The 21,935-nt window shown below is 45.9% G+C and overlaps 1 protein-coding gene across 5 annotated transcripts; it reads left to right on the plus strand.

Moving 5' to 3' along the window:
• Positions 1-92: 92 nt before the first annotated feature.
• usp54a (ubiquitin specific peptidase 54a) lies at positions 93-21,650 on the plus strand. 5 transcript variants are annotated; one of them, XM_034609718.1, is made up of 21 exons: positions 93-488; positions 5,141-5,233; positions 5,324-5,458; positions 5,604-5,717; positions 5,905-5,987; positions 6,363-6,465; positions 6,584-6,730; positions 6,821-6,970; positions 8,658-8,826; positions 9,124-9,315; positions 9,676-9,810; positions 10,544-11,231; positions 12,168-12,301; positions 12,711-12,875; positions 13,502-13,621; positions 14,731-14,917; positions 15,703-16,610; positions 16,799-16,902; positions 17,008-17,124; positions 18,402-18,636; positions 19,044-21,650. In XM_034609718.1, exons 1-21 carry the CDS (start codon positions 303-305, stop codon positions 19,691-19,693), a joined length of 4,815 nt encoding a protein of 1,604 aa, XP_034465609.1. In that variant the 5' UTR covers positions 93-302; the 3' UTR covers positions 19,694-21,650. The 5 variants fall into 5 exon arrangements, with proteins under 5 accessions (XP_034465609.1, XP_034465610.1, XP_034465612.1 ...); XM_034609719.1 differs by having other exon boundaries at positions 16,805-16,902; XM_034609721.1 differs by lacking the exon at positions 9,676-9,810.
• The last annotated feature ends 285 nt before the right edge of the window (positions 21,651-21,935 follow it).

Here is a 21,935-nt window from a genome sequence, read left to right on the forward strand (position 1 = left end):
TAGAAACAGAACCTGTGGGATGTAAAATTAGAAAGTGTAAATTTCACACAGATATCGTGGATTTTCTGATCTTGAACTGCTGCAGCTTAAACCCGGATGTTTCAACTAACTTTTTTTAATCTACAAATGTATTCATAGTTCATTTTAGATTTTGGAGCAGTTTTTATCATATTTTTATTTTCCTCTCTGCTGGAGGACATGGCTCCAAGTGCCTCGATACGAGAACTGACGGCAGGAAGTTGATCCCTGCAGGGAGCGAGGCAGAGACACAAACAAGAAGACGTAGAGAGACACAGAAAAATATGTCGTGGAAGAGGAACTACTTTGCATCAGGCGGAAGTGGCGTTGGTGGGAGCGGAGTTGGCGGCACAATGGATGGTGGGTTGCAGGGAATCTTGACGCCTCGCACCATGACGTCCATCGCTCCGAGTAAAGGGCTGAGCAACGAGCCGGGACAGAACAGCTGCTTCCTGAACAGCGCCCTGCAGGTACACACACACACACACACACACACACACACACACACACACACACACACACACACACACACACACACACACACACACACACACACACACACACACACACACACCCTCCCCTCTCTTGAACTTAAACCAACTCTCTCTCTCTCTGACTGCTGACGCCTGTGTTGACATCCAGCTGTTTCTATACACTGACCTCTGACAGGAAGTTCAGGTGTTGAACCTGTCGACTCACTTCCACAGGAAAAACAAGCGAGCACGTGATTTAGAGACATAACATACAATTTGGTTGAAAACATCAGGGATGCTGCTAAACATCCAAATGACGTTATCGGCACAAGATGGCAGCCTTCGTATCCCGAGATATTTTGGATTCATCTCTGGATAGTTGGAGGAAGTGGACATATGTCATCCATCTTTATTTACAGCCCATAGATTGTGAGAATGTCAGCGGGCTGTTGTTGGCATTTAGCTCAAAGCACAGCTGTGTCCTCTGTCTGGATGCTACAGGCCGCAGTCTGCACACCCTGCAGTCTGGAGCCTCGTAAAGCAACCAACACTCCCACCACAGTGCCTTTGAGCCAGTCAAGTCAGCCAAATACAGTGGCTGGTAAACAGTAGTCACATGACTGGCATATAACAACCAGTTTGATAACCTGCTCTGTGTTTGTTGAGCCTATAATGAGCCTCCACCTGCGACACCTCCCAGACTGCACGTTACTCATATTTATGACTCATCAGCTTTGTACGGCGGAGGTGAGGAGTGTGTATTGTCTGCCTCAACAATAAGAGCTGAGACAGTGTGAGGGACGGAGTGTGTGAAAACAGTAATCTTTGGTGTCGTACGTTCGTTTAAGGCTGGCTCATCAACCCTGGTGGGCGGGGCCGACGGTTCAGGCTGCTGAAATGACAGACCCAACTAAAGAGGAAACGCTCATTACGCCGTTTAACTAAAGCTCAGCTGCTCCTGGATCAGCATCATTACACCCGGTGGAAGTTCAGAGGTCACAGCCCACAGACAGACAGACGTGTGATAATTACAAACTGTGTCTACTGTCAACAGGAAAACACACAACCTGTTTAAAGGTGTAATCATTAAACTCAGAACTCAGCGGATTTTCCTCCTCAGTGCTGTTGTACAGTTCAACTGTATAAAGGAAACAATATGTTAATTATCTCATCTCATTTATTTATGCTCAATGTTCTATATAAACAGACTCAGACACAGGTTTGGATGAGTTATAAACAAAAACACTGATCTTTCCACAGCCTGTCTTTCCTCTGGGACAGTTAATATACTTTGCCAGTTGTTAATGTACCTGGATACACACGGGAGAGTGAAGTCTATGTGTGGGAAACAGTGCTACAGTGGATGAGTGACTCTCAGCTGCAGGTTCTCTTCTCTGAGTCCAGTGTGCTGTGAACACATGTCGTCCTCATGACTCCTCTGCACCGCGCCAACCGACAACCTTCACCACCCGACCCCTGCAGCCTTTTCATCAGCCTTTTAGCTCCTTGTCTGTTTGTGCCCACTTGTCACCGCTGCCTCACGGTAAACCAAAGTGATCAAAAGGATCGTGAGACTGCAGGCGGCTGAGCTGAGTGAAGCGGAGGCGGCGTGGCGTGGCGTGCCAGAGGACCGCAGGAGTCTTCAGGCCGTCGGGAGGCTCAGCGGCTCCGACGTGTGACGAAGACAAAGCGAACAGGAAGAACATTGCAATAACAAGCTGCAGCTGAGGCCCTGACTTCAGCTGATCACACACCTTCATCCTCCTCTTCCTCCCTGCTGGCCGGGATATCCAACGTTAAAAGATAAACATCCTTCGCAAAGACTCAGCTGTGACCTTCTGATTCACTTTCATTTATTTATTCAAGAACTTTAGTTAATAACAAATACTTTTTTTTATTTTTATCATAGAGCTGAGGCACCTTAAATTCATCACACAGCTTCTAACACGGGTCAAACACAGCAAATCACATTCCTCAAAAAGAAAAAGGAATGAAACAGAACATTTATTTCACTCAATATTTACATTTTAAGCTTGACACACATCCGAAGTAGCTTCTAGTTGAAGTTTTTATGAGTTTCTACATCAACCCTCAGTTCTTTTTCCAACTTCTTATAGGCAAAATAATCCGTTCATTGAAAATAATGATAATCATTTGTAAGAACCCAAGTGAAACCAATGAAGTCGATTTTAAAAGCAGACGATTTAGAAAATGAAACAGGATTTAAACCCAGCAGTCTTTCACAGATCTGCACTGAGGGTTCGTTACCTGTCGGACGCTGCTGCTCCGTCCTGCAGGGAAACAAAGCAACATATTGGACCTGGTGGGGGGGCAGGAAGGAGAAACCAACAAGTGCTGACTCCGCAGTCATGATTCACCGACGAGTCAGAGCTCTCACTCCAACACACCTTCTGTTCAGTATCGCAGAAAATGTTCATTATTCTTTATCTTATTTATTAGTTATTATGAGAGTTTTCTCTCTATATTACCGCCGGTGTTTATTTTACGTCTATAAAAGTGCTGTAGTTAAATTTTGAATAATCTTCAGACTCAATAAATCCAACTTTTATAGGAAACCTTTACACATAAGACAAATCACAGGAATACACTCATATGTAAAATATATAAAACCTTTACACATTTATTAACATGTTTGGAATAATTAAATCCTTTATCCTTCTTTTACCCTCGCCTTCATCAAATTTCCGTTCCATAGAAAATACCCTTCTCTCCTCCAGGGATTTAAACTACCAACTGTCCAGTCACAGACCAGCCTCTGTGAGCTTCATCATCCTTCAAAAACCTTTTCCAATAAGTGAAGTGATGACAAACATTCCTGCATGTCTGCATTCCCGTCACACAGCAGGAGAGGAGAGGGATTGATCTGAAATGTTGTCACATTCCTTTCCCGCAAACGAACTGAACCATGGTTCACTTTCATCCGGACCCACACCAGCCTCGTTTGGTCAGACTCAATTTATGGTTATGGTTAGAATGGTTTGGACTGTGGTCCGAGGAACCTTTTCACACCTGAAAAAAACGTTCCTGGATCAGTTTCAGTTTGGATTTTTCTGAACTCTGTGGATCAAAACTTCAGCTAAGCCTGCAGGAAGCATCGGACTAAGCCATGACTTAGAGTCCACACACACACACACACACACACACACAGGATTTCAACCAGCTGTGACAGCGGGTTGTGAAGGCAGCCAGAGGTTTCATAACAGGATCAGACACCATCAGCTCACACACACACTGAGAAACAACAGTTTAAACGATCGCTGATTAGAAGCTGCAGATAAAATAGAATTAAAAACACCAGATTTTATGATTAAACCTGTTTTTTGTTTCAAATAGGTGCAGCTTGAGTTTATCAGTTTGTATAATTCTCTCTAATGATCAGCAGAGGGCGACTCCACTGGTTGTTTCTATAGAAGTCTGAGTAAATGTTTCTACTTCTCACTTAACACAATAATTTTATTTAACACAAACACACAAACGATGAGACATTTTTTATTTCTGACACATGCAACATCATGTCAGTCTCTCTCTCTTTCTCTTTCTCTTTGTCTTTTTCTTTCTCTCTCTATTTCTCTTTCTCTTTCTCTTTCTCTCCCTCCTTTTTCCTTCTGGCACACACACTCTTATCTCCTATCATCACTCTGACTTTGACACACTCCATCTCTCTCACTTGGTCTCTCTCACACACTCCGTCTTCCGGAGAACTTGTCGTCACGCAGGCGTCCAGATGGTTTTTCCTCCTGGAGCAGATGGAGGGAGTGATGAACACACTCTGACATGCTAAGACACACACGGCTCCACATATGTGTTTGACATGGTCGCTCTTGCTCTCTTAAACACCCTTCGGGTCTCTGAACTGGCTCTCTGATTGGCTGGCTGTAGTCTCAGGTTGGCGGCCACCGTGCGTCCGTGTCGACAGGTGATTGGCCGGTAGCTTCGCTGATGTACATGCATCACAATGAGTTTTAAGTGGAGTCGGAGCATCAGGACCAAGTGGCCGCTGCAGCTGTGCGATTTCTTGTTTGTTGGATTTTTGTGGATTTTAAAACATTTAGAAACGTGACAAAATTTTCCCCAAAGGCTGCACAGATTTTTATTTTCAGGGGTTTTTTTGTTTCATTTTGAGGTTTAACTTCTAAGATTTTGGGATCAGGTCAGAGCAGGTAAATGTGATTTATTGATTGAACCTCCTGGTTTTAGTTTAAGAGCTCTGATGGAATCAATATTTCCTAAGGAGGTTATGTTTTCATTGCAGTTTGTCTGTCTGACTGCTGGACTGATTTTCTTGGAAGGATGGGGTATAATCCAAGATAGAACTCCAGGATCCAGGAATTATTTTTCTTTCTCTAACTTTGAGAGATGGGACATTTTTCGACATTTTTATGAATTTCTCCAGAAATAGCGCAGAGAGCTTTATGTGTTTGCAGCAGGTAGAGTTATGTGCTCTCTCAGAGTGCTCCTCTACTTTGATAAAGGAAGGATTTCTTAATTTCCTGAGCAGGAGCATCATTGTATTTTTTTATTTATTCTGTCTTTACTATTCCTTCCTCCCACTTTTTCCTTTCGTCTTCTGTAGCTTGAATGGCGACCTGACCTGTGTGTTATTGTCTTTCTCCCTGTGTCCCTCTCAGGTCCTGTGGCACCTCGATATCTTCCGACGTAGTTTCCGTCAGCTGACGACTCATAAGTGTATGGAGGACTCGTGCATTTTCTGCGCTCTAAAGGTGAGGATCACACCGGCCGACACTCGGAGCTGATCCTTGACCAGCTTTCTGTTTTTGACCTCACTGTGTCTGTGTTTTCTTTTTGTCCAGAGTATCTTCGCTCAGTTTCAGTACAGCAGCGAGAAGGTTTTACCGTCCGACGCTCTTCGTAGTGCACTTGCCAAAACCTTCCAGGACGAGCAGAGGTTTCAGCTCGGCATCATGGACGACGCTGCAGAGTGCTTCGTAAGATAACACACACACGCACACACTTCATACCTATACATACCTATATAGTGTAAAAACAGGAGGAATAATTAGCTGTTATCATTTCTTTTATGTGTTAAATGACATCTCTGATCAGTCAGGTCTTCCTCTCTGCTCCCTGCAGGAAAACATTCTAATGAGGATTCACTTCCACATCGCAGATGAGACCAAAGAGGACATCTGCACAGCCCGACACTGCATCCCCCACCAGAAGTTTGCTATGACGCTCTTCGAGCAGGTGAGAGCAAGGCGCTGCTGTAGCACCGTCAGAGGAGCGGCTGCTGCCTCGTCTGCTGTACTGACGACGAGTCATTTAGATTTAGGGACAAATTCAAACTGTTCTGATGTCAGAAAAAGTGCAGATGAAAGCAAAAGACGTCAGATGCCATGTTTAATTTGTGTTCATGTGTGTGTTTGTGTGTCAGTGTCTTTGCAGCAACTGTGGAGCATCGTCGGACCCTCTACCCTTCATTCAGATGGTCCACTACATCTCCACCACCTCTCTGTGGTAAGTGCGTGTGTATGTATAAGTGAGAGAGAAATGGCTGATGAGGTAAGTTAAGGTCACACACTCCTGACGCTTGGTTACACTAGGGGGGGGGGTCACCAAGGCAACAGACCAATCACTACCTTCATCAAGACTCCTGAGGTTTATATCACACACACACACACACACACTTCACTGCTTACCTGTGTGTGTGTGTGTGTGTGTGTGTGTGTGTGTGTGTGTGTGTGTGTGTGTGTGTGTGTGTGTGTGTGTGTGTGTGTGTGTGTGTGTGTGTGTGTGTGTGTGTGTGTGTGTGTGTGTGTGTGTGTGTGTTTTATGTTAGAAAACACATTTTAAACTTGAGCTGTGAGAATCATATCTCCTCCTCTTCCTCAGCAACCAGGCTGTGAAGATGTTGGAGACGAGGGAGAGGGCGACTCCCGGCATGTTCGGCGAGCTGCTGCGTAACGCCAGCATGGGAGACCTCCGCAGCTGTCCTGTAAGACTCAACGATAACTCATTCATTGTCATATATTAAAGCTAAGTTTTTTCTTGTTCAAACAGGATTAATTTCATGTCAGTTTAACGGCGTGCTTGTTCATCGTCCTCCTCCTTAGAGTCAGTGTGGTCAGCAGCTCAGGATCGCTCGTGTCCTCCTCAACAGTCCGGAGATCATCACCATTGGTCTGGTTTGGGACTCGGATCACTCAGACCTGGCTGAGGACGTCATTCACACCCTGGGAACCTGCCTGCGTCTGGGTGATGTAAGAAGATGAATAATGAGGAGTTGTAGGAGGAGAAGAAGAAGAAGTAGATGTTCAACTGCTCACCTTCTCTCTTTTTGCTCTGTGCAGTTGTTTTACAGAGTGACGGAGGAGAAGGCCCGTCAGTCGGAGCTCTACCTGGTCGGTATGGTGTGTTACTACGGGAAACATTACTCCACCTTCTTCTTCCAGACAAAGATCCGGCGATGGATGTACTTTGATGACGCACACGTCAAAGAGGTACATTCAGCAGCACACCGTGTCAGCTTGACATGTTGATAAGATTTGATAAGAAAACCAGAACCTTTCAGGAGATATGTGGGGTTCAGAGCTGGTCTGAAAGCAGCTCTAGGAGGTATATCTGTGATCATTAACCCCTTCCTACATCTTTAAATGTTTCTTTGCACAGAGCCAGATCAGCTGTTTCTCGCTGCTGTCCATTAACTCCGGCTCTGCACTGAAGTGTTTCCCAAAATGTAAAAGTTTTCCCTTAAGGTTAGGGAGTGACTGTCACCACAGCTTAAGAAACACTAATGTGTGCGTGTTGTGAAAATGAAGGGAAGAGGTAGTTTGAGGAAAGGGAAATGACCTCATGTTGTAGTAATTGACCTCTTTCTCTTCCTGTCCCTCCTTGCACCTCTCTCCTCGCTCTGCCTCCTACCTCCCTTCTTTTACCTCCCTCTCTCTCCTCCTTTGCTTGATTCCGTTCCTCCTCTCTCTTTGCTTTCTTTTCTATCATTGCTGTGTATAATAAAAACACCGGTGGAGTGAGAGATCGCTTTCCCTCGCTCTCCCTCTCTGTCGCTCGCCTCTCTCTGCTGGTTGTGAAAACAAGGATATCCCTCTATTGTTGATCAGCTGGACAGAACTGAGGGTGTGGTCAGAACACACACACACACACACACACACATCCCACCACAGCCGACACTTTTGCTCACACTGCAGACTTTCATTCTATCTCTTTCTTTTGCACAAACACACACATTTTTTCAAACACACACACACACACACACACACACACACACACACACACTCGTAACCGCACATGGCTAACGGACGTGTCTGCGTTTTGAGTTTCGGGACGTCCTGTTAGGTCAGGGCAGAGCTGTGGGTGGACATGGACTTTTGGAAAATGGAGGAAGGGTTGAAATAGCAAACTGGAGGAGATTTCTGTCGCACAATAAGGAAAAACAGACCGAAGGCATCGGATGGTTCTCGCTCCAACGTTTCAGTTTCCGCCTTTGTTTTACCTGCTGAGTCGTGTTTTCGAGGTGACGGGGACGTCCTGACTGCGGCTGGTAAATTCCACCAGCTACTTTACAGTTTTAGTGGCTAGTTTGACGCAGGATGTTATTTTACTGTCTGCTGTTTGCAAGCAAGTGATTTTTGAGGATTGATTTTGTTTTTTCTTTACTGTACCAGGGTGGCTGCGGGTTCTTAAAAAGTCTGAAAACATCTTAAATTCAATTTTAAAATTAAAATGCCCCAAAAATATTAAATCCAAGATTGGATTCGTCTTAGTTTTTTCATATCCAAAGTTAGAAAAATTCTCAACTCTACCAGAGGAGCTAGTTCTGGTATGTGCTGCATCATTGTCTCTGGTAAAGTTTACGTTTCAAATGGAAGTTTTTCAAAATGACGAGTACTAAGTGAGTCACTAAGTACTTCTCACTGTTGGAGCCCGGCGAGTTGGGAAATCCAGCTTCATCACAAAGTTAGTTGGAAGTGACGAACGACCTGTTGAACGACAAAAACACGGTTTCCATTCAGTGCCATTGAGTGGTGAGACAGAGTGGTATCTCTTACCTCACAAACGATCTTTGTCTGACGACACATTGACGTGACAAAATGTAAAAGTCAAATTTTAGGCTTTACAAAGTTAACGTTGTTCGGTTTTTGGAGTCATTGTCTTCTCCACTCCCCACAGATTGGTCCCAAGTGGAAGGACGTGGTCTCTCGTTGCATCAAGGGCCACTACCAGCCCCTGCTGCTGCTGTACGCTGACCCCCGGGGGACACCGGTGTCGGTGCAGGACCTGTCCTCACGCCTCGACCTCCACCACCTCAACAAGGCCTGTTACGACAGCGAGGACTCGGGTAACTACAACACAGCTAGGAGTCGTAGTAGTAGCACGACAGCAAACGTTCAGGTAACTAAACCAGAATCAATAGTACTTGTACTAGTCGTAGTAGTAGTACTATGACAGACCAGGCTGAGGTAACTAGAAGAACAGTAGAAATAGTCGTTGCTGTGGCTGTCGTACTTGTCGTCGTAGAACTTGTAGCAGCAGTGAGGTTAGGAGTATCTGATAGGATGCTGTATATTTTAATGTGCGTGAATTTACTATGCATCACCTCTGACACCTCGACCCCCCCTCTTGCCCACACGGACAGGCCGGGAGCCGTCAATCTCCAGCGACACTCGCACCGATTCGTCGACGGAGAGCTACTCGTGCCGACAGCCCTCCCACTCTCACCATGAGTCCCTGGCCAGTCACTACTCATCTGACTCCCAGGGAACCGTCATCTGCATCGAACGCCCAGACGGAGCCCAGCACGCCTCGCTCTGCAGCCTGGATACCATAGGTGACTGAATAGAAGTACAACTGTTATAGTTGCAAAGATCAGAAAGAGCAGCGAGTGTAAAGTCAGGAGCTTCACATTGTTTGTGTTTGACCATCAGCTGTCGTCCTGCATGTTGTTCACCATTCACAGCAGGGTTCAGCTCCATCTTCTCTCTTATAACACACCATTCATTCTGTTTGAACATATGTTTTGTACTGAAGAAGAAATCTTATAAGCTTATATGAGATTTGACCCTGTACAACTCTTCTGTGGAGCCAATCACGCTCGGCCACGCTGCTTCTTCTACTTCTGTCATTGTCTGTGCTGCTTGTCGTGGTGACCGTGCTTTGAACATCCGTTGCCATGCTTCTCGTTGCTAAGGCCCCGTGACGGACGGTGAGCAGCACCAGTCTCTGAGGAAGGGAGGCGGGCCCGGGGATAGGAGGCGGAGCTCTAGCCGCACCCGGCGATCTAAACCCGACAACGAAGCTTCATCAGCCGGGTACCACAGCGAGGGTAGGCGGGCAGAGAGGGAACTGCTGGGCACAACTATTCAAACTGTGACGTGGAATAAAATTCAACCGAGCCTGGATTTTTGATGCTGAAGTTCTGAAAATAACAAGTTGCACATTTCACAAATGGGGACAAAATAATAATTTTGAAAATAAATCAAAAGGAATGATTATATATTAAATTAAAGAAATGCAGTCTTACTAAATGTATCATCTAATGTTGACTTTTATAAAGTAGATGAAACAGTAAAAATATCTAATTGAATTTTTATCTTATATTTATATTTTAAGTAATTATTTCTCATAAAAAACACATGAAAACAAACATATTAAACATGCAATTATTTTTCCCTGCAGTGTTTTTTAATATTCAGCAATGTGAAAACTACTCTCTATTATATTCTAATATTTTGAAATGAAGGTAACAGAAATGTAGAAAGTAAAGGAAATAAAAAGCCGAGCAGACGTAGTAGGAACAGGGGAGTCGGGGTAAAGGCAGAGAAATGATGCTTTCTTTTTAGTGTCATTAACATTGTTCATTCATTTTCACTGTCACTCTTTGATCTGTTTTTCATTTAACTTCTCTTTTTTTCTCACTTGCCCACTTGTTACTGTTTCTTTCTTACTCCCTTCTTTTCTCCTCTTCTTTACCTTCTCTGTCTTTTCTTCATTTCATTCCTTGCCTCTGTGTAAATCTTTTCCTCTTCTCTCCTCTTCCTCTCTCTCCTCCCCCACAGGAGAGACTTTGAAAGAGCAGCAGGTTCCTCGTCAACTCCCCAAACCTTCATCTTCCTTCTCATCTTCAACCAATCGCCTGCGAGACTTCAAGGAGACCATGAGCAACATCCTGCACAGCCGACCCCTCTCCTCCTCGTCATCCACCTCTTTACCTGCCGCCGTCCTCTCGTCTGAAATCACCTCCTCTGCCAACAACCGCCACCACCCTGCCGCCGCCGCCACCACCACTCCCTCCTCCTCCACCAAACCTCTCGACTGGGAGGCCGACAGCACCAGCAGCGAATCCAAGTCCAGCTCCTCTGGAGGAACGGGGTCAGGGAGATACCGGCCAGCATGGAAGCCCCGGAGAGAGGTCCTCAATATCGACAGCATCTTCAGCCGTGAGAGGCGACGGCAGGCGGGGTACAGCCCGCTTGGAGCCTCCCAGCCCGACGACTGTGCAGCTCCAGCCTCAGAGGGAGCGAACACCTCCTTCCCAGCCCCACAGGAGGTGATGTCTGTCAGGCCCGGCACCTCTTGGACTCTCCCCACCGCCTCCAGCAGCCACAGACGGGGTGGAGGAGCCGCAGAACTGCCTCCTCCCCCTCCTCCCCCACCCAGACTGATCCAGAGGATGGAGAGCGGATATGAGAGCAGCGAGAGGAACAGCAGCAGCCCGGTCAGCCTGGACCTGAACCTGGGAGACAGGTGAGCTTTTTTATCTCCCCCTGATTTAAGACCTTCAGTATTTATTATTGAGATTAACAGTTATTTCATTTAACTAAAAGTTAGTTTCATCATCTATTAAGCTGCAAAATGTCCCAGTAACAAAAGGCGATGGCTTCAGATCTATGTTTGTTCAAATCACAGAACAAAACCTCTGTTCAGTATCACATTAAACAACGAAAAGCAGCGAATCTTCACTTTTATCGAGAAAAATGCCCAAAAATCGACTTATCGTTTCAGCTCTAACTTAAATCAGATGTTGCCAACATACATTCTTCTGGTAAATACAGAAATTATCTTTATAATTAGATATAACTTTTATTCTCATTTTGCAGTCATTGATTATATTCAGGTTGATAGGAGCTGTTTCTGATCCCTAACTAACCAGTAGTTACAATGGAAGCAAACTTTATTTATATCACACTTTTAAAAACAGTTAAGTGCTTTACAGGATAAAGAAATCATATCATAACGTAACCATGTCAGTTGAAGAAATATGTCGATTTCAAAGTTGTTGCTGATATGATCAGTTGATATGAGTTTAGTTTATTTGCACAGCTGTTCACCTCCTCCTCACTTTTCCATTTATCACCATTTTCCAGCTCTGGAACAAAGCTGTGATGTTCCATTACTAATGCCGCCTACGAAAGTGTGACTGGCTCAGTTGTTTTTTTTTCCAAACACAGGGGGCAGAGATTAAAGATCTGTCACGCATGAGTCAGTGACAAAACTAGAAAGTATTTCCGGTAAAATGAAGAAAGAACTGGAAATGAGTTGGTTTTACATGACAGACATTTACTTGTTACCGTGTTAAAGGTGAATTACGACAGCAGCCCAAGTTCAAAGTACAAAAGAAAAATATTACAGAATGACAGTGTTCTTATATACGATTCTTCCTTCCTTCCTTCCTTCCTTTAGGGAATGTGCTGTGAAGAAGCCTTCGGTCTCCTCCTCTTCCTCTGGGCCGTCATGGAGGAACATCAGATCAAAGAGCAGCGGCGCTCTGCTGCAGGACGTCAGCTCTTCCAGCAGAGGGAGCCTTGGTATGACAGGTGTGTCTGTGTTTATGTGTCATGAACATAAAGATGGACGACATGTCGGCTACCAAAAGTGAAGCCAAATTGTTTGATCACCCCCTGGTGGCTGGCTACAGTGTAGATCATAAACCTCCGCTCCTCCATGTTAGCTTGATGTGCTGCTGCGTGTTTCATCTTGGGGTGCGTGAGTTCACTTTGGCCTGAGGAACAAATCATCTTTCTCATCTGTTCAGACGAGAAGATACAAATATCCAACGTGTTTGACCTTAATGTCTCAGGTGAGGTCTGTGTCCCTGGTTGGCATAGCAACCGGCTCCACTATGGAGCTATGGGCATTGAAAACTGCTCATATAGCCCTGTGTCTTTGTTTTGTAAGCAAATAGTTTTTCTTTGGTGGTGATTTGGTTTATATCTGTTGGACCAGCGCCCCCTGTAGGCCGCAGCGAGCTGGACGAGTTGCAGGAGGAGGTGCTGAGGAGAGCGAGGGAAGAAGAGCAGCAGCGACGGCAGGAGAAGGAGAGGGAGGCGGCGCTCGGCTTCAACCCACGACCCAGCAAGTACCTGGACCTGGACCAGCTGCAAATCCAAGGTATGACACTGACACAGACACAGACACACACACACACACACACACACACACACACACACACACACACACACACACACACACCTCTGAATGTCAGAAGAATGTTAAATAGAATAATCTGTACTAGAGATGAAAACGGTCACTCAACTGCTGTTCAGCTCGGACTGTTTGTGTGTGTGTTGTGTTGTGTTGTGTTGGACAATAGGAATGTTCTTCATTGAGCAGCTGAAAGCGTCTGACTCAGCCGACAGTGCTTAGGAACTAAAGCCTGTGTGTGTGTCTCTGTGTTTATGTATTTCCATGGTTGTGAGGACAGTTTGGGCCTCACCAAATCATTCCTTCTTTCCAAATACTCCATTAAACTGATCACCAACAGATTTCACTGCTAAACTGAAATGTTTGCTCAAAATGTTCAGTGCAGCAGACTATGATTCTCCACTGCCTGTATTTTGTTGGATGTTCTGTTGCGTTGAAAGTAGCTCTCCACTTCCTGAAATAGTAGGATTGCAGATGTTGCACACAGCCGGGGGCTCCCATCAGTTTCAGCCATAAACCAGTTCAACGCTGCAGGTTTGTTCGGCTGCCGTAGGATTTGGATAAATATCTGTTTACGTGTGTTCACTCTGCAGGAAAAGGCGACAGCTTCGAGCGGTGTGTGTCGGAGGCAGAGCTCCTGCTGGACCAGTCGGTGCGTCTGGAGCAGGCGGGAGAGGTCGCCGCAGCGCTGTCGGCCGTCAACGAAGCCGTCTGTAAGCTCCCCCCACCTACTCTGACCCCGCCTCCAGCACACACACACACACAAACACACACACACTAAATAACTCACACTTACCAAATAAACACGCTGTGAATGAGGTCAACACACCCCCGCCCACCAACCCTCTGCTTGGTTGCTAATGGAAACCGGAGACATCACAGTGGCCTGCTGTTAACGACATCAACCACTGAGATCTCGACATGTTTGTGTGTTACTGAGGAATGTCCACAGACACACACATCAGTTTGACATCACTGTGTCGAGATAATAAAAGACGGAATTAAAGAAACGTGTTCGATATGAAATTTGAAGTGAATAAACCACCAGGATGAAAAGTAGTAAATCGAGCTTGAGATCTTAAAACCTCGTCTCCTCAGAGAAACACAAACTCTGTAAAGTATAGTTCCAGTTTATCTTTCGATCCGATCTTTAAGCTTCTGCTCATCATTTCTATCAGTGATAAAAACTTTGTGGCAGAGTTCAGGTTTTAGTTAGTGGCACTCAGAGCTCTAGAGGTGGGTCTATGTCAGCGAACATGAGAATCAAACACTAAGACACAGCCTCATGAGCTTCAGAGTTTCTCCGGAGACAATATCTGAACTATAATGTCTATAAATGAACATCACCGTGTTATTATTACTGATAGAAATAATAAAAACAAAACCGTTGCTATGATAAATGGAAATAATTATTTAACAGTATCACAGTTTGTGTTAGTTTGGTTATAATTAAGTTAATTTAATGTTCTGTCTGAATATAATTTCACCATTTCATCGAGGACCAAACCTCACATGTCTGTCATTTCCATAACACACACACACACACACACACACACACACACACACACACACACACACACACACACACACACACACACACACACACACACACACACACACACACACACACAGTGTCACACCGCCACCATGTCAACTATCTGATATTTGATTTATTTTTAAGATTTTTGCATGAAATCATCATAAGTTATTTTATGCATCCTTCTTTTCCTTTATCCTTATTCATTCTTTCCTCTCTTTTGTTCTTTTTTTTATTTTTTTTATCTGTCCGGCATTTTCTGGTTGTCACGTGGCCTCGCTGCAGCCAAACTGCGGCCGGCGGCGTCTGAGGGCGGAGCTAGTAGTAACAGCCGGCTGCAGCGCTGCATGAGGAGAGCCCGCAGTTTGCAGCAACGCATGCAACTGCAGCAGCGGCCGCAGGACTCAGAGGCAGTCAGACAGCATCCAGAGCCACAGCAGGAGGAAGAGCAGCAGCTCCAGGAACAGCCCAGGTACCACCTGTAGTCTGCTCAGCCAATCAGACGTCACATAGCATCAGAAAATATTGTAGCTGCAAAAATATTTAGTCTTTTTTATGTAATTACAATCAAATGAAAAACTACAAATGTGGTTAAAAACATACAAGGTGGGAAAAACGTTTGTCAATCATCATCTTTAATATCTTGTTTTAGTCATGACGGCTCCCAAAAGTGAAGCCAAAACATCTGGATCGCCCCCTGGTGGCTCTCTGCAGTATAGGTCATGAACCCTGCCTACTCCATGTTAGCAGATGGAACATGGACCAAACTAAAAAGTCAAAGTAGAAGTTAAATAAATGTTTGTCAGAGATGGTTTCTGTCATTTTAGGTCGTTCTCATCACACTGATGTTCAAGTGTTCATGTTTGTGATCAGTTTGGTTTTAATTAGTTATTTGATGATGTAAAAACAGGCTGAGACGTCATGACTGACAGCTGGGACTGTGAGCTTGGACGAGCGTGTGTATGGGCGAGACCTCAAAAGCACGGTTTGACGCCACAATCACGACTTCTGTGAGGTGTTTTCATGATGACTGGTTTAGTGAGAACCATGGTGACAGATTGTCAACACTGACTCCCCAAGAAACAACCTCTGAATCACACACACACACACACACACACACACACAACCAGCCCTGTGTTTAGCAGGAGCTCTCGAATGACACCATCTGTTCCAGACATACTGCAGGCAAACACACACTCTCACACACACACACTTCCTTCCTAACACGACCCTCTCTCTCGCTCTCTTTCTCTGCAGTGAAAAGGCTCTCTCGCTCCAAATACTTCTGACGAACAGACAGGGCGACCAATCAGCCGCCGGTCAGGACCAGCAGGCCCTGCCTCTCTCTCCATGCTTTGTTAAGCCCCTCCCTCCCAAAACAATCTCTGACCCCGCCTACAGCACAGTGGCTCCTACAGGTTCCCCCAGGGAGGACAGCAGGACCAGGGGCCCCTGCTCTCGTGTTGGGAAACCCCTCTCCAATGCTGCGTCCCTTCCTGCTCTGTGTGTGGACACCTGGGAGCAGAGTCCTCTGGAGAATTTGGCTCCACCCCCTCCACCTGAGGAGGTGGAGTTCCCCGCCCAGTGGACCAAAACATCACCTGTTCCCATCCCAGCTCATGCCCTCCCCCCACTCAGGCCGCACTCCCGTACTCCATCACCCATTGGCACCAACGACGGCTGTCATCTGATCATGGAGAAGGAGCCATGTTACATCAGACAGGGACAGACCACACCCCCTTTATCGGTCTCCCCCTCCAGAGTAGCCCCGCCCCCTCCAACCAGAAACTGGTCCTGCTTACACCTTGAGCCACACGATGATGTCGTTGATTCTTCTGATCCACCAACTTATGCCACTGCAGACTCACCTTCTAGCGCCCCCCTGCCCCCTGTGAACCAACCGGATCAAACCGCCTCCACGGCCCCCGCCCAGGGCCACAGAGCACTCCTGCCTGTGGAGCGCTGGGCGGAGAACGTCAACAGATACTTCAGTTTCAAGAACGCAGCAGCAGGAGGAGGAGGAGAAGGAGAAGGAGGAGAGGAAGCAGCGTCACCCTGTGAAGAGCTGTCAGAGCTGGACTCGCTGTACCAGGCCAGTCTGCTGGCTCCCAGCATGCAGCGGGGCAGCCGTGGTGTCAGTCCTCAACCGACTGGCAACAAACCAGGTACGAGCTGCAGATGTTAGATTCTGTCACATGACACTTCTGTCCCTCATGTGACCACCTCTGGAGTCACAGAGCAGCTTTCATCTTCGCTCAGCACGTTCCGCCAATAGAGAAAACCACTTCACACACATATACACGATTACTTTTAGTATCAGTGGTTGTATTAATTTCCGTGTGTGTGTGTGTGCGTGCAGGTGTGAGAAGAATGCTGTCAGGATCTGGACGATCCAAAACACCGACGGCAGAGATAGAGAGATATGCCTACAGAACACCGGTAACATCTCTGCATAAGGTACAACTGACTGTGTGTGTGTCATTAAACCTCATCACTTCCTCATTAGCAGTTTGTTATTTCTCTGCCTGTTGCTTCACGTGCTAACGTCTCTTCTCCGTGCAGCCGGCGTCGGGTGAAGACGAGAGCTACAGCGCAGACAACCTGCGACGCATCGCCCGCAGCCTGAGCGGAACCTCCATCGGGCCGCGACCCCAAAACATCGGTGTCTCTCGCAGCTGTGTAAGTGACGCGCATGCGCACACAGTTAGAAAATATCAGTTACTAACTTTGTTCCAACAAAAACACACCAGCTGTGTGTGTGTGTGTGTGTGTGTGTGTGTGTGTGTGTGTGTGTGTGTGTGTGTGTGTGTGTGTGTGTGTGTGTGTGTGTGTGTGTGTGTGTGTGTGTGTGTGTGTGTGTGTGTGTGTGTGTGTGTGTGTGTGTGTGTGTGTTAATGTGAAAACGTTGATGTCATCGTCTTCCTCTGCCAGTTTGCTGTTTGCTGCTGCCACCCTGTGTTCATTCAGTGTGACTGCAGGCTGGCTCCGTTTCTGCTCTCAGACAGTAAACAGCTCTTCTCTGGTTCTTCAAAGAACAACAATGACAACACTTCACCTCTGATTCATAAAACACGCCCTCATGTTGTATCGAAGGCCGCCGCTGCTGGCGTTCAGACATCTTGCATCCCGCCCACAGGAATCGCCTCAGGCCAGCACATTAAAGATTCATCACTGATTTAGTTCCTCCATTAAGCTTTTAGCCGCAGCGCTCGGTGCGAGGTGATGACGGCCTGATGAGAAGCGACGGCTGAGGTTTGACTCCACATATCATGTCAGAGGGATTTTACTGCAGTGGAGGATTCGACTCTTCCTCTGAGCAGTGTCAATGTGTCTGTGATACAACTTCAACAACCACTGAAACATTCAAATGTCAAAAAGAATTAAAACACTGACATGAAGGCAAATAAAAATGGTATTAATTATTATCAGATTAGAGACAGATTTCTATGGATTATTATCATGGATTTTTTTGGCCTGATGCCTGCCAATACCGATTCGGCAGATATATAAAAAAAATAGTCAATGATTCCTAGACGTCCTTATCCTTTAAACTAATATAATTTATTTCTATAGAAATTAACAATTGTCTAAAAGAAAACACAAATCTTTATTTAAATTTGTTGGATAAAAAACTTGCATCTCAGAGATACAAGGTTGTCCCTGTGTCGTATTTCTGTTTTCATTTATGAATTTGTGTCAGTTTTCATGTTTTTCCGTCCATCGTTGTAACTGTTTTTAAATTTTTTTTACCCCATCCTCTAATTTCTTTATCTATTTTCACCTCTTCTTTTGTCTGTTTTCACTTCTCATTCTATTTCTTTTCCTCTTTAATCTGTCCTGTTTTTCTTCTCTTTTACCTTCCTCCTTCGTTTCACTCCTGTTTCCATCTTCTTTCTCCACCTCCTCTTCATCATTGCTCCTCCGTTATTCTTTACCTCCACTTCCTCGCCCTGAAGGACCCCTCTGTGTCCAGACCCCCCCTCTCACCCGCAGACCTTCACTCCTCCACCCTCCCTCGTCGACCCAGCACCTCCTCCCTGCACCTCCCCTCCTCCTCCTTCACAGATCCCTCCTTCCACCACCTCCAACCCCGACACCACGGCCCCTCAGCTCCTGCACCTCCTCCACATCACCCCCCCCCGCAGACATCACGGCCACACAGCTCGGGCCCCTCCACCTGGGGACGCACAGGTAACGCTGGCCCTTCACCTCCACCTTCACCTCCACCTGCTGGTCACCAGCATCAACATATCCAACGTCACAAACCATCACACATGAGCAGAGCTGCTCTCATCCAGTTTCCCTCTAAATGTTCTCATGAGAATTATAATGTGGCCGAAGGTAAAAAGGCTGAAAGGTTTGGACTCTCCCTCTTCTAGATGAGACTCATCACAGAACAAAATAGTTTTACATGATCACTATTTAAATATTAGAGATAGAGAAATAGATCTTATGATGCCCCCTCGTAAACAGTGAGGCCTCATGATGACCTGTGTTGTAATAATTTTCCTTTTTCGCCTCCTCTTCTTCATCTACCTCCTCTTCCTCCCTTTTCTCTTCTTCTTCATCTACCTCCTCTTCCTCTCCCTCCCCCTCAGGAGTTGGACCGAGCGTCCAGCAGCAGTTTCTGGTTGTGTCTGACCGGCATCAAGCTCTCTCAGGACAAAGCATCCACAACATCGCGCTGAGTTACGGCACTCTGCCCCGGGCTCCTCGCCGAGCCCCGCCTCCCTTCTCCACCCTCCCCAGGCCTGGTGCCGGCTGTACCGCTGCCCCCCCGCCTGCTCCGCAGAGTCTCTACGCCACCCTGTCCCGTCCTCGCCGCTCTGCCAACACCACCACCGGGACTAACGGTCACTACCGACAACCATCACTGCCCATTAAAGTCAACGGGTCCGCCCACTACCCACCACACCACATCCCGCCACCACACCACCACCCTCCACACCACCTCAGGGTGCCAGGTGAAGCCCCCTCCCAGCCCCTCCGGCTTGATATCCCCCCTGACAGTGATTGGCGCCGTGATGCCCACTACAGGACTGTCCAGCCCAGCTCCTCTTGGGATCCCCTCGCCGCTCGCCACCACCACCCGTCCCTCCAGCGGACGCAGTCCCACCAGCCTCCCCCTCACCGGCCCCGCAGGGACCCCCTGCTGTGCTCCCTCTGCCAGCAGCTTCCAGCTGAGCCGCCACGTCCCTACTGCGCCTCATGCGGCGCTTACGTGGCTCGGTTCCGCCCGGGCAGCTGATCAGGCCTGAAGCTGCCGGCAGAGGTCACATACCATCACGAGTAAAACGAAGTCTTAACGCCGGCGATTCAGCCTGAGTTTAGTTTTTTTTATGTTAAAATGTGCCAACATTCATTTAGACGGACGGCTGCTGTCACGCTGTGATGAAACTCTGTGATTGGCTGCTTGCTCGGCAGCATCATCAGATCTTCAGTCAGAATTCTAACACTGTAACAACCTCAGTCTCAGTAGAAATCAGTTCTCTCACAGCACACGTCCACATGTTGTCCCGACTCGTCTCCCCTGATCGTCCCGCCTGCAGACACTCATTCAATCATGTCCCTGAACATTTGCTGGATTTAAGCACATTTAACTTTCTAATGAAGACAAAGCACCATGTGACCGAACAGGAGCAGCAGGTCGACGTGTTCAGTTCAGAACATTGACTGTAAATAAAGATGGACGATATGATGGCTCCCAGGAAGTGAAGCTAAAATGCTTTGATCGCCCCCTGGTGGCTGGCTGTAGTACATGTCATAACCCCTGCCTCCTCCATGTGAGCAGATGGGACATGGGCCCAAGTAAATGTTCCTAAAAGATGGTTTCTATCATTTTAGGTAGTTCAGGTTACTTGTGTAGACGGGACCTTGATAGCAAGGCTCCACTCCACAATCACTACAGCACAGACTGAAACACAGAGTTTGAGGAAGTGGAGACGCGTCGTCCATCTTTATCTACTGTTTTTTATCTGAACACGCAGCAGAGCACAGCGTCACAGGAAATGAAGGAATCATGACAGGAAGTAGAAAAGCAGCTCCTTCCTCAGATTATGAATTTAAATATACTCAACGTACTCCTCTATTTATTTTTGTAGGCTTGACAGACTGAGATGTTTGTAGATTAACTAAAACTATTCTACCTGCATAACCTGCGTATACTCTGCTATAGACCTGATGTAATTTTATAAAGTGAGTTAGTGTCCGGCCTCGTCGTACATAACCTGAGGCTGATTTCTGTCGTTAGACGATATTAGACGAATAACTAAAGCTTTTATTTTGACAGAGTTGCAGCTAATATTTAGCATGATGTTTTCAGACGTATTCTAGCCTTGAGAGCCTTGCTGGTCTTTGCTTTACATTTATTGTAATGATGATATATGCAGATCTTTTTAGTGCAGTGACTCGACTGCCTGTAACTCTAATGTAGTGCACTTCACAAGTGTTGGAGATAGATTTACTTCTTTTGCTCGTTGCTGATTTGTTTCGACGTCTCTCCCGTTATCGTGGGAGGAGCTTCTCTCCACTCAGACCACGTTCAATTGGTTCAGTTGATTCTGAACAAACACCTTGAAAAGAAAAAAAGAAAATCAAAGATGCTGTTAATCAACAGACTGAGAGACTTCTGTCTGTATGCCAAGAAACCTGGGGCTGACCCCACCCGCCTGGTGCCCCGGCTGAGCTTAAACAAGCAAACCCAAGTTTGGTCTGAAGTCCAGAAAATTGTAAAAACAACAATTTTACGTTATTTCACTTGAAGATATTAATAACAACATTTTTTCACTTAAACTACAGAAAAGTTCCATCTGAAATCATTTTGGGGGGATTTATTGATTCTTTAAAAATGTCCTAATGTCGAATAAAAGATGTTTCCGACAAAATGTTTTTAAGGATCAAAATAATTACATTTATAAGTTGTTATAATCAGGACTGAACAAAATGAAGGCATTTCATCTTTTCAGAATAAAATCAGATTTAATTTCATATTTCAGACCTGAGTTGAAAACAGAATCAATGCAACACAAACTTTCAATAATTCAAATGAAGAGAAATAATTTTTTTCATCATGTCAGAGTCTTTTTCTTTTGGCTGTTTTGCTTCGCCAGATTTTACTTTGTTGATTTTTTTTTTTTGGGGTATATTTTTGATGCTTATTTTTCTACACTGTAGAGTCAACAGATTATTAAAATGTTTAAAGGAAATGTTCATCGTCTCTGACGTGATTCTTTCACTTGTTCTTCGGTTCTTTTGTCAGAATTTCAGACCCTAAAATGACTTTCTTTACTTTGCAGAACTTTTACATTCTCAAAATGCATGTATAACATACTACAGGAAGGAAACACCTAAAAACAATTAGTCTCTAACGTTTTCGGTTCCTTGTTTGTTCTGCTGCGCTGACAAAAAATGTATTCTGTATTTTTGCAGTACAGACGTCAGATGACCAGAAGCTAAAATTCAGTTCATTTCATGTTAATTGATTCTCCTGT

Source organism: Hippoglossus hippoglossus, chromosome 15 (genome assembly GCF_009819705.1).
Source record: "Hippoglossus hippoglossus isolate fHipHip1 chromosome 15, fHipHip1.pri, whole genome shotgun sequence".
Taxonomy (NCBI): Eukaryota; Metazoa; Chordata; class Actinopteri; order Pleuronectiformes; family Pleuronectidae; genus Hippoglossus; species Hippoglossus hippoglossus.

Bases quoted from the DNA above. Each gene is read 5' to 3' on its own strand.
- usp54a (XM_034609718.1), top strand. From the start codon at position 303: ATGTCGTGGAAGAGGAACTACTTTGCATCAGGCGGAAGTGGCGTTGGT. The intron at 9,316-9,675 runs GTGACTGAATAG...CTCGTTGCTAAG, and splicing joins CTGCAGCCTGGATACCATAG to GCCCCGTGACGGACGGTGAG. The intron at 18,637-19,043 runs GTAACGCTGGCC...CCTCCCCCTCAG, and splicing joins CTCCACCTGGGGACGCACAG to GAGTTGGACCGAGCGTCCAG.